Genomic DNA, 17,040 nt, shown 5'->3' with positions numbered 1-17,040 from the left:
ACCTTCAGTCTCCTCATTTCTGCCTCTGTCGACCCTCTGTGTGTGTGTGTGTCTTTAATTTTCTATGCGCTCTTCTGTCTCATAATCTTTTTCTCTTTGCCCCCCTTTGTGTTTCTCTGTCTCTGCATTGTGGGTGTCTGTTCTTTTTTTTACTCTGCCGTTGTGTGGTTGTCTGTCTTTCTTTACCACCCTTATCCAGACACGAAACTTAAAATTTTAGCGCCTAGGTTGAGAATAAAAATGCCACCCACTAGCCCTCAATTTTAACTAAATGAACCTAAAATATTCATAAATTGCGCCCCCTTCAGCGTTGAGCCCTAGACGGTCGCGCCTATCGCACAGTTCTAGTTATGACCCTGCCCTTATCATATATATATCCCCCACCGTCTTCTAACATTTGCTCCCACATCCACTTTTCCACTACTATAGCAATCACAGCCCACTTTTCCTCTTGTCCTGCATCTTGTACCTCCTCCCTCTTCATTTTCCACTACTCCCTCTTACCATACTTTTTCTCTTCTGCTGAATGGAGTACTGGTAACTGCTGAACAGAAGTGACGTGGACAAACAGGCACAACCATGTACAGCATCTCATAATCAACCTGAGGATGGCAGGTAAGCACAATCTTCAGATGGTAATATTTTTTTCTTTATATACTACACTATGACGCTAGGAATGTGCTGTGGGCTGATCCAGGTGAAGGACAATATCAAAAGAGCCATTGACATTATCCAAATCGCAAACTCCAGAATATCCCTGAACAACATGCTCTCTCTAGATGCTGAAAAAGCATTTGATAGGATCTCCTGGGGTTTTATGAGAGCCGCTCTTGTGTCATTTGGCTTTGCTGGTGGCTTTCTCACTGGCGTCCTAACACTATACACTACCTCTTTGGCCAAAGTACTAATCAATGGCACCCCCTCAAACCCAGTATCCATTCAAAACGGTACAAGGCAGTACTGCCCCTTATCTCCCTCCATATTCGTGCTGGTGCTCGAAACCCTGGCCTTTCAAATTAGAGCTAACCCAGGCATCCGGCATGTGCAGGTGGGTAACATCAACTCCAAGGTTTCACTTTTCGCGGATGAGGTCTTGCTTTCACTCTCCCAACCAGCGATTTCCCTCCGTAATCTCTACGACATCCTTCAGGTCTATGGTGCTGTCTCTGGCTAGAAAACGATAACAAATCAGAGGCCATGCTGCTCCATGTCTCCCTTCGGGAAACTGATCTCCTCCAGACCACCTTTAGCTTCAAATGGCAGACCAGAAAAATCAAATATCTAGGAGTCTTCCTCACTTCCTTTTACAATCTCCTCTATCATGAAAACTTTCCACCTCTTTTCTCTAGGATGCAATTCGAAGTGACCTCCTGGAAGCGCTTCATTATCTCTTGGCCGGGCAGGATCATTGCTGCCAAAAGGAACATCTTACCAAAATGGCTCTATCTTTTCCAGACATTGTCGGTCATTGTCCCTGCTTCCCTTCTTGCTACTATCCAGAAAGCCCTCACACGATTCATTTGGAACCACAGACCACCTAGAGTTTCAGTCAATGTCTTGAAGAGACCCATCTCTGGAGGCGGTAGGGGCCTCCTCGACATTAAACTATAATATCTGAGCTCCCATTTTACCAAATTGTTGCTTCTTAAGCCCTTGCGGGTTCCACCTCCTGGCTTTATGTAGAGTCTGCCCATAGTACCTTGCCCGATCTCTCATCTTTATGGGGCCTATACTCTATACAATGCCCTACTTCTTCCATACTACTTCCCACCATTAAATTTAACACTAAAATTTAGGATTCCCACTCTTTCAAATTGAGCGCTACCCTCCTGACCCCCTTTTGATATAACCCAGACCTCTGCAACGAGACATTATCTCTGGACCTGGGCTGGCCTCAAATTTCCGACAGACTTTTCCAAACAGGGCCGATGGAGCTTAAATGTCGCACCCCGTCATGGACACTACGCCTGTCACGAACAGCACTCACCTCAGTCTGCATGATGCTTATGTGACACAGGGTTAACCAAACAACAACCACCTGGTCTGTCTAAAATGATTAAATCCTTCCCTATCTATGCCACACACTAGCTTTGCGATACTAATTACCACCACCAAGGTTTTTCGGACAAGAGCTGACACTCTTATTTAGGAAGCCTTCGGTTCTCCCTAGCATTAATCTAGCACAATTTACTTTAATCAGAGTTCACATAAACCACAAGGTTTGCACAGAGACGCAGAACACAGAGACTAGAACTTATTAAGTGTAATTTAATATGGAAAATACATCCACAATGCTTAAGATAAAAAGATAATAAAAGACAGACAAATATAGGGCAATTGTTTCTTATAAAATAAATGGGATAAAAGTACAGAGCATTACTTACAAATAATAATCTGTATGCCTGGGGCAGGCAGAAATGATGGACAGTCCTTCAATTAGATTGATCCCCAAAAGTCTGACCCTTTGTCCCTCCAGACACAGGTTTTTAAGCAAACTCAAATGGGACGGTATTCACAGGGGCAGCGTGAATGCTAATATGGGGGGCGGAAATGTCCCCTGGGTGTTACCTCAGGTTTGGTCAAACTATTCCTAAGTTTTGACCTGTTGGTAATTCTTCACAGATATATCTCAGAGAAATAACACCCCCCTCAATAAACCGGTCATATTCTCCCGCACGTTTAAATACCAAACATAATGGAATTACAACAATATCCAATCTCATCCTGAAATACATGTGCCTATGGCTGTTCCCTGTGTAGTTGGTATCTATCTTTCAAGACCCTTGTGTGGTTTTGGCCCCTTAGTACAGAGTGGCATCCAGATTTCCCAAAATATGAAGAATGAATTAATTTCCTTTCAAGTTCACATTTCTATATACCTGTATAGGCTTTCACATGCTGCCTACCCAGGATCTCCAGCTGTGATTAGCACCACAAGGTCTATTTAAGTTTCTAAAGCGAACATCCTGGAAGCTGCTAAAAGTGGCAGGCTTATCTCCTCACACTGGGATGTAAAAAGCCATCAAACACAATTACATCAGACTCTGCGTCTTTAACTGTTACACCAACTTATCAATGGATTCAATTGATACAACCTATTCACACTGCAGTTATGAATTATCCCTTAGAAATAACTGCAAGCTCTATATGTTCACGACAACGCCCATTTGAATTCTTTCAAACCAGTCACTTCTTATGGTCCCTACTGCCTACCTATCTCTTACGAGACCTCACCCCCTTTGAAGATCTCTGTAAACACCACCCCATGACTAAGGGCATGATCTCTCGACTTTACAGTATCTTTCTTGACACTGCCCTTCCCCCTCAGAGATCCCATAAAGATAAAGATGACTGGGCGAGGAGGCCTGGGAGGACATGAGACTGGGGATATCCAAAAGCTCCATATTAACCAAACTTAAAGAAACCTCCTACAAAGTGTATTACTGTAGGTATTATACTCCAATCCGACTCCATAAAATGTTTCCCTCCTCTTTGCCCAACTGTTGGCGGGGTTATGGCCAGAGGGGCTCTATGCTTCATATTTGGTGGACTTGCCCAGTTATCACCTCCTTCTGGGACATGGTCCATGGGCTTTCTCAATACTTTATTGGAGGCTCCCATTGCAAAGGACTGCTGGGTTTTTCTACTATGTTATCCTCTCCCGGATCTTGACAAAGACTCTTATAGCACCTTCCCCTGCCGTCTCCCTCTGCCCTTAAGAAACAGATCTGGCACGTTGCAGCCATGGAAGAGATTACCTACTACCTAGACAACAGAGGCCATGTTTTTAACCAAGTTTGGGACCCATGGCAGTTCACAGAACGCATTGCTCCCCTCTGGCCTATAGCTCTCAGATGATGACCCATGTGTGGCGAGTGCGGTGCCCCTCACGCACTCTCTCAATTACCTAAATACTACTCACCTCCGAACACACACAAACTACTCACCTGTGGTCCCCATTCAAAATAAAGAATTATCAAGAAAATAAAGATATATGTGGTTGTTTGCTGACTGTGTATTGACAGGTTGGTTATAAGTGACACTGCAACATTCTATACAACAGTATATAAATTGCAGTAAAGTAACTTATATCACTCTTTCTTTAGACATAGATATCACACTGTTCACTATAGTTCAAGTTGCACAATGTAATATGCTTGACAAGGGTAATTTTTATATGATCGCGGAATCCGTGAGCATCTACTGAATTTTTTGCTCATGGGTTAATGCAAACAATCACAACCCAACATGATGCATGCAGAAAATATCCCATTGACATTTTCAGAAATGCTGTTCTACAACGATGCAAGGATTGAAATTTAGAATGACTCATTGTCCGTCTGCCTGAGTGTTCAGTAAGGAACAGAAAGTTTTTCAACGTATACATTAAAACTCAAAGAACCCCATGGAAACACTTGTATTGGCACTCACGTATCTCAACATCCCTCTTCCCTCATTCTCACATCTGTTTTTAGCCTCATACTCAGGAGTATAGAAAGAATAACAATAATATTTGCAGGAGGTCCTCTCCACTATATATATGGTATGATTTTGTAGCTGAATTCATTTGCTTGTGAAAGTAATGCTGCACTGGTGTTTGACATGTCACACCTGACCTGAGTGACCTGATTAGGGAGAGAATACAAGAGCACTCAATTGTCAAGTGCTATACAATAGATTACCAATCTCTGAAGAGTAATGTTACGGTTCAGAAGCCACTCAAAAGTTCTTGTGGAAAACAAAGAAAATGAAGATGAACACAGCCCAGTAACACTTCCAAATCACACAATAGAATATTTATATACAGCAATATTTTCACTGTGCATCGTCTTGTAGAATATATATATATATATATATATATATATATATATATATATATATATATATATATAAATAGTGTAAATCATAAGGACATGGAATGATTTAACATGGTTCAGTAAAATATAATATTGATATGATTGATCAAACTGCTAAATATATAACAATTTTGTCCTTGAATTACCACACCCATGATGATCCCTTCATTAACAAATGGAAGGATGGTTTGAGAACTCAGTGATCAAATCTGGGATAAATAAATTTACACACAAAACAACTAAATTGTGATCAATGTGAGCTTTTACCAAACGCATTTACTGACTGCAAACAATTAAATAATTGCAAACACAACTATTTGATTTGCAGAATGAAACTGCATGAGCAATCACGTTGATTATTTTAAAATACAATTGCACGAACACAACATGTTCGATCAAATGTTTCCATTTTAAATATTTCACATTTCTTTGTTCCCACACACAAAAATAACTGTTGAATCCAATCAAGGTTGACAGACTTGGATGACCAAATAATTTTGTTCATGATCTTTAAAGTACTGTCATAATAATATCACCTATTGCTCAATCGCTGGCATCCACCAGCGTCACTGTCATGGCTCTTGGACTGTTGCATTGGTGGCGTGCCATCTGGTCTAATAAATGTAATGTAATGTAATTATATTGTGTTTGTTAAACTGCTATCTGCACATAACTTAACGTTGGCCATACACTAGCTGATCCAGCCACGTGCCTCAACATCAGGTTGTCTGATCTTTGTCAGATTTGTCCATAAACCAACATACATAACACACATGGCCGACTCTGAAATATCCAGATGCCTTTGATACTAACAAGAAATTGGTATGTAAGAAAACATTCAAATAATTCCATGAACATAGACATATAAAACATAATTAAAATATAAAACACTTCTTAGGCTCAGAGGTCAAACAGTATATAAGCAGTAATCCTCCTTATGATATAGCGTTCCGTGAGTGCCTGTGGAAAGAGGTGGTCCCCAAGACGCATAGCATAGCAACACTTTTCTGATCCATTTAACCTGGTCTACGTAGAGACAGCCATCAAGAGTCCATAGCCTGTATGATTTCTGCTGCAATTGACTCTGATATTGCTGAAAGTGTAAATCATAACAAAGTATTAACTTCGTAAAATCGTAACAAAGTTACTATAGAATAGAAGACATTATTGAGAACAATTAATGAGCTATAAAATATTGTGCAGTCATTTTTCATTTACTATATCCTTTAAAGGTGTAGAAGACATTATCAAATGATAATAGTTGTAAATACTCATGACTGAGTACAAGGAGCTGACCCAGAAAGGGTTAAGCTGTAAACCAATGATCCAAGCTGGCCTGGAACACTCAGCAGAAACTCCCCTACCTCTGCCCTACTCTCTGGTTAAAGGGTCACTAATTGCTGGACCACTGTCACTCTTACGTAATAGTAATCATAAATTAGAATTATTCAATCTCTGTGCCTCTCAGTCTTCTCCTAGCTTTCCTGCCCCTCATAGGTAACCCTGAGGATGAAGGTGCTTCATTTGGTGAGTATCTTCTATATCTGTACAAAAATACAGAACCTTTAGGCTCACTCTTTGCCTCAGAATGATGCGCATAGAAGAAATTTGAAAATTGCCGAAGCATTCCTGGAAAGCAGATAACAAATATGAATGTTTGTTCATTGTCAGACCTGGGGGAAATATTTTGTTTATCTAGTAATAGATGTAGATAAAAAACAACACATTGGTGCTAATAAGCAAGTTCAATCCATTTTAGTTTCTAATTTTACTAGTGACAATGACAAAATGGTGATAACGCCAATCAATCATACATTTTATTTCATTGTCTAACTTGCACTAAATTTGTGACAGCTAATTACTGCTATAGTGTAATGCATGTTTTTCAGTAACTTCCAATGCCTCATTATGAATCACCTATTTTGAGTGCCTAAAAGATCATTCAGTAAAAGTTCATGTTTTGTTACAGTGTAGGTTGCTACCCCTGATTTCAACAGGAAAGAACAGAGGTACTCAAGTCAATGATGCAGCTCTCAGTTTCTAATCTCTAAAAGGAAACTTGAGAATAAAAAGAAGAAACAATGGAGATGAAAAAACACAGAATTTATTGATCTAGATATTTATATTTTTCACCAGGTGTGCATGTAATCTGCTACTACCTGCACAATTTATGTGAATATGTAGAAATCCCAAATCTTCCTTTTTTATATTTATTCATTAAATTACTTTATTGTGAATCTGGAGCAAAAAAAAAGGCTTTGTAAGGTGTAAATTCTAGTTCTAACACTATTTGCTCAAAGTTATTAACTGAGTTTTAACATACTGGTTTGTCTTATATTTGCACTGAAGATAATTGGTTAAATGGTTGATTGATCAAAATATGAACTAATACCTCATGTTTTCTTATTTTGCTAGATACACACAGATATGCAGTGTAAAGGATAAGCGCTGACAACTATCTTTTTTGTTTTGTATACATATATAGGCATTTATATTGCCACGCAGCTGGTACCACTTACAATATGGGATATACCGAGCGCGGACTTGTTGCCATGCAACTGGTACCATATATAATATGGGAAATACCGAGCGCGGGCTTGTTTTTTCTCTGGTTAAATTAGCTGTTTATGCTGGCAAGATACTATGCATAATTAATTGAGCAACTGAGCAGAATGAATTTGGTCACAAAATGGACAGATCCAGCTATTGTGAGGATGGAATGACCAAATCGCAAAGTGTCCTTCCTCTCTTCTCATTCCTAATTAAGAGACGATCTCCCATGTGCCGAAGGGGATAACCGGCCACCTATATTTTTGTTTAGGTCTGATCAAATTATTATTATTATTATCATTTATTTGTTAGGCGCCACAAGGTATCCGCAGCACCGCACACAGTACTAACAGTAAACTATACAGGGTGAAAACATACAGAACAATGAACAAAAAGTACCAATACTTCAGAAACTCCAGCTAGTCATATGCAGTAAAGACGGAGCGGAAGAACAGGTATGGAGACAGGAGGGGAGGGGGCTCTGCTCATACGAGCTTACATCCTAAGGGAGGGTAAACAGACCAGGCACAAGAGGAGCCAGCTGAGGCAAGAGGAGAGAAGGGAGGACGAGCAAAAGGGAGGAGATGGGGGTTAAGTAGTTGGTTGGTAGGCTTTGAGGAAGAGGTGAGTTTTGAGTGCACGTTTGAAAGAGCACAGAGTAGGAGAGAGACGGATGGAATGAGGGAGGTCGTTCCAGAGACGGGGGGCTGCACGGGAAATTACATAAAATGTGATCACATAAAGCAGAGTTTCTCAAGCCCAGTCCTCATGAAATATAGTACATATTTTCCAGGTCACCAGTGATATAATTATACCACCTGTGGGTCTTTTAATATGTGCCAGTCAGTAATGATTACACCTGTGCTCCAGCAAGGAGATCTGGAAAACATGCAGGGTTAGGGCTCCCTGAGGACTGGATTTGAGAAACATTGACTTAGAGAAATCTTTTAGCTGCGATATCTGCCCAATTTGTTTGAAAAATTGCAAATTAACTAACATGATTGGCAATATTGAGCAGCCAACACATGTAACACAAGACAGATACCTTGCATTATTTCATGGAATCTATAGAAAGACACAGCAACAGTATCTGGTTGAAGAGGGTAACCTATGAATAGATTTCCTCCTACTGCCGAGCTTCCATAAAATAATATAATTTGGCTGACATTGTCCATCCCCTTTTAAGACCCATATGTTTGGCTTAGTAAGTGATTCTCTGGATCTGTGTTCAGTTTGGTCAATTACATGGGAAATAAGTAGTCAGTGGTCAGTCAGAATGGCCAGATCCCATAAGGCTGATGGCAGTGTATTATTATTATTGTTTATTTATAAGGCGCCACAAAAAGTCTGCAGCGTCATACATAGAAAATACAATAAAACAGTACAATGCAAAAGCAGAACATTAAAATAAAGGCAAAAATATTGCACTACAAAATAGGCAAAACAGTAGAATACACAGCAGAACCAGTAGGGAATTAAGTGCTCAGCGGGAAAAGTTCCTTGAAATGGTGAGAGGTGGGGGAGCCAATTAGCACAATCTGAGCCTGTACCCAGGAGTAACAAAGAGCAAAAAATCTACAAATATCTGCAATACATTGAAACTTCTATCAGTGTAAGTGAACTTTTACTTTTTTCAATGTTACAAATTGGATCAATTTGGGCCTGACTTATTGCAAAATGTTGAATTTATATAAGCTTGGCAGAAGGTATTGAGATTTGACCTATGGTTTATTATTTTATAGTGCAAAGTTAATACTATGTGGCTATTTGCTTTTTATATCTTTTAGATTGTTCACAATATTTATTTGTTTTTAGCATTGTTATTATTAAATATATGCAAATTAACCTGATTATATTGGTTACTGATTCTCAAACATGAGGTTAAATATCCTTAGGAGAATAACATCCATGTCAGATCCCATTCTAGTTCAGTCCCTGACTTATCCTGCGTTTGGTCCAAAAGTATCATATGCTTTGAGATCTTGCACACAGGGGATGCTGTTTGGGATCATACCACCAGGGGAGGGCTGGCATATTTTAGTCTGGGGGGGGCAAGACTTGACTTAGCAGTCTATTAGGAACATTTTAAAAGAAAAAAATTGCAGGTGACCCAGCCCAAGATAGTCCACTATGGGACCTGCCCGGGGCGCAGATTCCCCCTGCCCCCAGCCAAGCTTCCCTTGCATACCACCTGACACCACTACTGGGCTAGAACGGCAAACTCTGGGTTGTATAGTGAGTCTCTGTGCAGTGCGCCACAGACCCAGTTAATAACCAGCTGCATTGCATCTGTGTAGATCTGCATAAGGGACTGGACTAATGACCTGCTCCTTGTAATTTATTGTCTGAGGCTTACTTATTTTAGGTCTATATAAGCAGCTTCCTGGGAACAACACACTGCCAGGTTATTGAGATTCTCTCTGTGAACCAGCACTCCGGATTCTGCCGTTACCTGGCTACCTTTCTGTGTTTGACCCTTCACTCTTGGATGACTACTCTATTGGCTTTGACCCCTGTCTAATCTAGAGATGAGCGCACTCGGATTTATGAAATCCGAGCCCACCCGAACGTTGCCGATCCGAGTCGGATCCGAGACAGATCCGGGTATTGGCGCCAAATTCAAATCTGAAACTGAGGCTCTGACTCATAATCCCGTTGTCGGATCTCGCGATACTCGGATCCTATAAATTCCCCGCTAGTCGCCGCCATCTTCACTCGGGCATTGATCAGGGTAGAGGGAGGGTGTGTTAGGTGGTCCTCTGTCCTGCTATATCTCGTGCTGTTCAGTTAAATTCTGTGCTGTTCAGTTAAGCTCTGTGCTGTGCTGTGCTCAGTCCAGTGGTGCTGTGTCCTGTGCTCTGTCCTTCTGAGGTCAGTGGTGCTGCTGGGTCCTGTGCTGTGTCCTGTTCAGTCCAGTGGTGCTGTGTCCTGTGCTCTGTGCTTCTAAGGGCATAGTTATTTCCCCAATATTCCAAAGTGTTTCAAAAAATAAAAAAAAGTTATTTAAAAAAAATACCAAAAACTAATTACATTTTTTTTTAATTACAACAAAATTTGCACAACCAATCCTGCAGTATAAGCCCATTGGTACTGCAATATTACCAAGTTCACACATTCAGCAGTAAAAGTCCAGTGGTTCTGCAATATTACAAAGTTCACACATTCTGCAGTATCAGTCCAGTGGTGCTGTGTCCTGTGCTCTGTCCTGCTGAGTTCAGTAGTGCTGCTGGGTCCTGCACTGTGTCCTGTTCAGTCCAGTGGTGCTGTGTCCTGTGCTCTGTGCTTCTAAGGGCATAGTTATTTCCCCATTATTCCCAAGTTTTTTTTTAAAAAAATAAAAAGTTATAAAAAAAATAAAAAAAAGAATAATAAAAAAAAAAAAAATTATAACCAAATTTGCAAAGCCAATCCAGCAGTATATAAGCCCATTGGTACTACAATATTACCAAGTTCACACATTCAGCAGTAAAAGTCCAGTGGTACTGCTATTACAAAGTTCACTGATTCAGCAGTGTATAAGTTCAGTGGTACGGCTATTACAAAGTTCACTGATTCAGCAGTGTATAAGTCCAGTGGTACTGCTATTACACAGTTCCCTGATTCAGCAGTGTATAAGTCCAGTGGTACTGCTATTACAAAGTTCACTGATTCAGCAGTGTATAAGTTCAGTGGTACGGCTATTACAAAGTTCACTGATTCAGCAGTGTATAAGTCCAGTGGTACTGCTATTACACAGTTCCCTGATTCAGCAGTGTATAAGTCCAGTGGTACTGCTATTACAAAGTTCACTGATTCAGCAGTGTATAAGTCAGTGGTACTGCTATTACAAAGTTCACTGATTCAGCAGTATAAGTCCAGTGCTACTCTCCTGTGCCGCATATAATTTTTAAAGGCTTTGCCGAGTGTGTGTGGCTTAGGGGTACGCTCTCTTGTGCTACATATAATGGAAAACCAAAATTTGGAGGATAAAGTAGGGAAAGATCAAGACCCACTTCCTTCTAATGCTGAAGCTGCTGCCACTAGTCATGACATAGATGATGAAATGCCATCAACGTCGTCTGGCAAGCCCGATGCCCAATCTCCTAGTACAGGGCATGTAAAATCCAAAAAGCCCAAGTTCTCCAAAAATAGCAAAAAGAGAAACTTAAAATCATCTGAGGAGAAACGTAAAGTTGGCAATATGCCATTTACGACACGTAGTGGCAAGGAACGGCTTAGGCCCTGGCCCGTGTTCATGACTAGTGGTCCAGCTTCACCCAAGGATCTAAGCCCTCCTCCCCCCCTACAAAAAATTTAAGAGAGTTATGCTGTCAGCAACAACAACAAAACAGCAAAGAACTCTGCCTTCTAAACAGATGACATCACAAATCCCCAAGGCGAGTCAAAGGGTGTTGTTGGTTGTGAACCCTGACCTTCCCATCACTGTACGGGAAGAGGTGACTCCATCCAGCATTTGCAGCACGCCCTCTGCATATGCTGGAAGGATCACCCACAGTCCAGTTACAGATTTGGCTAATGAAGGTGTGAATGTTGTACACTGGGAGGAGGATATTGATGTAGCTGGCGCTGAGGAGGATGTTGATGATTATGATGCAGACAGATACCAAATTGCCTTTCTCAATTTCTATTTATATTCTAGATTATATAACGGCTGAAAAGTTTTCTGTTTTACTCCTAGTGGAGAGGGGATCTGATGCAGACAGATACCAAACTGCCTTTGTCCATTTCTTTGTATATTTGAATTTCTAGTTCTACAGTCTATGCAGGCTGCTTTAATTATATTCAACTACAAGTGTAGGGCGGGGGGGGGGGGGCATAGATAGCCACCAAAGTAACGTGGTCCATTTAATTTCACTTTCTAGCTCCACAGTCTGTGCAGCCTGCTTTTTTTTATCTTCAAAGTATTTATATTTACAAGCCTTGCAATCTAAATTAACTAGAGGTAGTGACGTGCTAGAACTCCAAAAGGCAGTTTGGAAGCCCCTGTACAAACTGGCTCTATTTTTTAACTGAGTTGTCCCCCCTCCAGTGTGTACTCGGAAAGAGTTTTTAGTGCAGCGGGGAACCTGGTCAGTGAGCGGCGAAGGAGGTTGCTTCCTCACAACGTTGAAAAAATGATGTTTATAAAAATGAATAATCAATTACTCAATGATTTACAGCACTGCCCTCCAGACAGTACAGAGGGACTGTGGTTGTGGAGTCCAGCGGGGACGAATTGATAATGTGTGATGAGGAGGAAGTACACACTGTAGGGGGAGAGGAATCAGAGGTTGAGGATGAGGACGACATCTTTCCTCAGTAGAGCCTGTTTAGTTTGTACAGGGAGAGATGAATTGTTTTATTGGTGTGGGGGCCCAAACAAACCAATCATTTCAGCCACAGTTGTTTGGTAGGCCCTGTCGCTGAAATGATTGGTTTGTTAAAGTGTGCATGTCCTATTTCAACAACATAAGGGTGGGTGGGAGGGCCCAAGGACAATTCCATCTTGCAACTTTTTTTTTGGCATTATGTGACCATTCAACAGTCGTTTGCCATGTTCAAATAGTAAAAGAAAATGCCAACAAATTCAATAAATTAAATCAAAAGTTAAATGCCCTGTCATTATTTAAAACAAGAGGTTTTGATGTGCTAGAATTAGTGTAGTGTTAAGATGTTATAAACACTACACTTGGAAATTGGAGGAGGTATTGTGGCCCCGGTATCAAATTGGGTACCGGGGCCACCCCACTACGCAGTCCAGATACTTGTTTGGTGGAATTCAGACCAGTTGAGGGTGTATTTATTTTATTGTGGCCCCGGTATCAAATTGGGTACCGGGGCCACCCCACTACACAGTCCAGATACTTGTTTGGTGGAATTCAGACCAGTTGAGGGTTTTATTATTATATTGTGGGGACCACTCTATACCACACTACCACTCTATACCACTCTATTTAATACTTTAATTCTATTACTAATTCCCATAAAGAGGAACTGCCACTTCTATTTAATACTTTAATTCTATTAGTAGTTACCATAAAGAGGAACAAAATAAACCAATTTTACCAAAAGTATAATATGACTTACAAACACTACACTTGAAAGATGGTGCCTTTAAATGAAAAAGTCAGTCTTCATTGCACGACTATGTGCAACAGGGACAGTTTTTTGGTTTACAAAGTCAACCAATAACACTTCGACCCTGTCTGTCTTTAACATACTTGATGGGATCTCAATGACGAATGGTCTGTACCATGTTTGGAGGAGGTATTGTGGCCCCGGTACCAAATTGGGTACCGGGGCCACTCCACTATGCAGTCCAGATAGAGGTGTATCAGATATTAAACAACGTTGACTGTTGCTGCAAAAATTTTAAATAATATTGTGGGGAACACTACACTACGCAGTCCATAAACTTTTTGGGTGGAATTCAGACCTGTGTAGGGTTTTTTAATAATATTGTGGTGACCCACTCCTCTACGCAGTTCAGGTACATTATTCGGTGCGATTCATACCAGATGATGGTTTTCTTATTATATATATTGTGGTGACCCACTCCTCTACGCAGTCCAGGTACATTATTGGTGCGAATCATACAAGTTCAGGGTTTTTAATTTATATTGTGGTCAGGGCCGGACTGGGACTAAAAATCAGCCCTGGCATTTAAAGCACACGGGCCCACCTCTGTTGATGAGCAGGAAAAAAAACACGTGCCACAGCACATTTGGTGCGCCGCCAAGAGCGTGGCTACATTATGTTGAGGGCGTGGTCAAAATGGTGCATTGATACATACATTATAATAAAACATTACATTTATCAGGCCCTCCCCATCCACATTACGTCACCCCCCAGACACATTTTGACACCCCTAGCCCACTGTACTTATCTATGCTTCTAATGCTGCTGACATTCCTGTAGAGTGAGCAGGGAAGCTCTTAGTCTCACGAGATTAATAAATCTCATGAGACTTAGAGCTCCTCGGCTTGCTCTGCAGGCTGTGTCCTGCCCTGGACTGGAAGCACAAATTCCTCCTGCTGACCAGAACTGGATTAAGGCTCGGGGGGCCCGGGTACTTAAGTCATAGGGGCTCCTATAATGTAATTTGGCTATTAGACACATTTTTGACAAATACACAGGCAATACTGTGTGCACTACTGTTAGGTGCACGCAGTTCTGCCTTAACAAGCAGTACAGTGTGAAGCAGGACATATCTCCTAACTGTTCTTGTAGTCAGACCAAATCCTGACTAAGCGGGACAGTCACCCACCAAATTCAGAACAGTTGGCAGACTGTCCTGGTCTCTCCTACCTGTCTTGTCATTGTCACCACTTGTGGCTGCTGGTGTCTTTAGATCAGTTGCTGCTTGTCTGGATCCTGGAATGTTGGATGCCCTATTTAAAAAAAAAATTGAGTACATGAAATTTAGCCCCGGTGTTAAATCAATATAACACCCACGTTTTATAATTAGGCCTCACTGCAGCCCCAACATTAAAATACTAGTATTCACATTTGATAAATACATCAATTTCCCTCCAACTAGCCATGACATTAAATAGTATTCCAATTTAATAAATAAAACTATTTACCTCTCTCCAAACAACTCCAGCAAGAAATTAAATAGCATTTACGTTTAATAAATATATCCATTTCCCACAACCCCCCCAGGCATTTAATAAATAGACCTAATTTTCCCCAAACAGCCCCACATTCAATTAATAGCTCCCAAACCACCCCAGCATTAAATTAAAAATCCAATCACTCCATCTTAAATTGTTAGGCCCCACTATTAAATAGCCCCACCATCACCTCACAAAAAAAATAGCACCCAATAATTAGCCCCTACCTGCAATTCACCATTAGATTAATAGCCTACCTCCCACATTATATTAAGACCCTCCCCCCTCACACATTATAGTCATACACCGGCCCCCACACACATACAGTAGTCATACCCTGTCACACACATACACACTCTATAGTCATACCCTGTCACACACAAAACATACTATAGTTACACTGTAACACACACATTCTAGTCATACACTGGCCCACACACACACTTTAGTCATACACTGGCCCAAACACACATACTATAGATCCCCTGTCGCACACATACTATAGATCCCCTGTCGCACACAAAACCTACCATAGATCCCCTGTCACACACACAAAACCTGTCATAGAACCCCTGTCACACTCACAAAACCTGTCATAGATCCCCTGTCACACTCACAAAATCTGTCATAGATCCCCTGTCACACTCACAAAACCTGTCATAGAACCCCTGTCACACTCACAAAACCTTTCATAGATCCCCTGTCACACTCACAAAATCTGTCATAGATCCCCTGTCACACTCACAAAACCTGTCATAGAACCCCTGTCACACTCACAAAACCTGTCATAGAACCCCTGTCACACTCACAAAACCTGTCATAGAACCCCTGTCACACTCACAAAACCTGTCATAGAACCCCTGTCACACTCACAAAACCTTTCATAGATCCCCTGTCACACTCACAAAACTGTCATAGATCCCCTGTCACACTCACAAAACCTTTCATAGATCCCCTGTCACACTCACAAAATCTGTCATAGATCCCCTGTCACACTCACAAAACCTTTCATAGATCCCCTGTCACACTCACAAAATCTGTCATAGATCCCCTGTCACACTCACAAAACCTGTCATAGATCCCCTGTCACACTCACAAAATCTGTCATAGATCCCCTGTCACACTCACAAAATCTGTCATAGATCCCCTGTACACAAACTACCCCCCCTTACCTTGTGCGCTCCGCGGCGCGCTCTGTAGTGTCTTCTATCACATGGGACGGCACTTATCACATGGTGCACGTCCCATGTGACAGTCTTCGGCAGATCCATTCATTTCATCGGAGGGGAGGAAGGGACGCGCGGCAATCAGTAAGTGTAGTGCTGGCCCCATTGCTCAGCGCACAGACTGTCATGCCGAATTCCGGCATGACAGTCTGTGCGCTGAGCAATGGGGCCGGCCAGCTAGCAAACGGCCCATCTGGCCATCGGCCCTTCTGGCATTTGCCAGAAGTGCCAGATGGCCAGTCCGGCCCTGATTGTGGTGACCCACTCCTCTACGCAGTCCAGGTACATTTTTTGGTGCGATTAAGACCAGTTGATGGTTTTCTTATTATATATATTGTGGTGACCCACTCCTCTACACAGTCCAGGTACATTATTGGTGCGAATCATACAAGTTCAGGGTTTTTAATTTATATTGTGGTGACCCACTCCTCTACGCAGTCCAGGTACATTATTCGGTGCGATTCATACCAGTTGATGGTTTTCTTAATATATATATTGTGGTGACCCACTCCTCTACACAGTCCAGGTACATTATTGGTGCGAATCATACAAGTTCAGGGTTTTTAATTTATATTGTGGTGACCCACTCCTCTACGCAGTCCAGGTACATTATTCGGTGCGATTCATACCAGTTGATGGTTTTCTTATTATATATATTGTGGTGACCCACTCCTCTACACAGTCCAGGTACATTATTTGGTGCGATTAAGACCAGTTGATGGTTTTCTTATTATATTGTGGTGACCACTCCTCTACGCAGTCCAGGTACATTATTTGGTGCGATTAAGACCAGTTGATGGTTTTCTTATTATA

The 17,040-nt window shown here is 41.4% G+C and overlaps 1 protein-coding gene across 2 annotated transcripts in view; it reads left to right on the top strand.

Moving 5' to 3' along the window:
- Window positions 1–6,297: 6,297 nt before the first annotated feature.
- MIOX (myo-inositol oxygenase) overlaps window positions 6,298–17,040 on the top strand; it is a 54,740-nt gene continuing 43,997 nt past the window's right edge. For both annotated transcript variants that reach the window (XM_075208483.1, XM_075208482.1), the window contains exon 1: window positions 6,298–6,383. In XM_075208483.1, the coding sequence (XP_075064584.1) occupies window positions 6,366–6,383 (18 nt within the window). In that variant the 5' untranslated portion in view covers window positions 6,298–6,365. The remainder of the gene's footprint in view (window positions 6,384–17,040) is intronic.

This window comes from Mixophyes fleayi, chromosome 4, assembly GCF_038048845.1.
Source record: "Mixophyes fleayi isolate aMixFle1 chromosome 4, aMixFle1.hap1, whole genome shotgun sequence".
Lineage (NCBI taxonomy): Eukaryota > Metazoa > Chordata > Amphibia > Anura > Limnodynastidae > Mixophyes > Mixophyes fleayi.
This window is presented reverse-complemented; position numbering and strand designations above follow the sequence as displayed.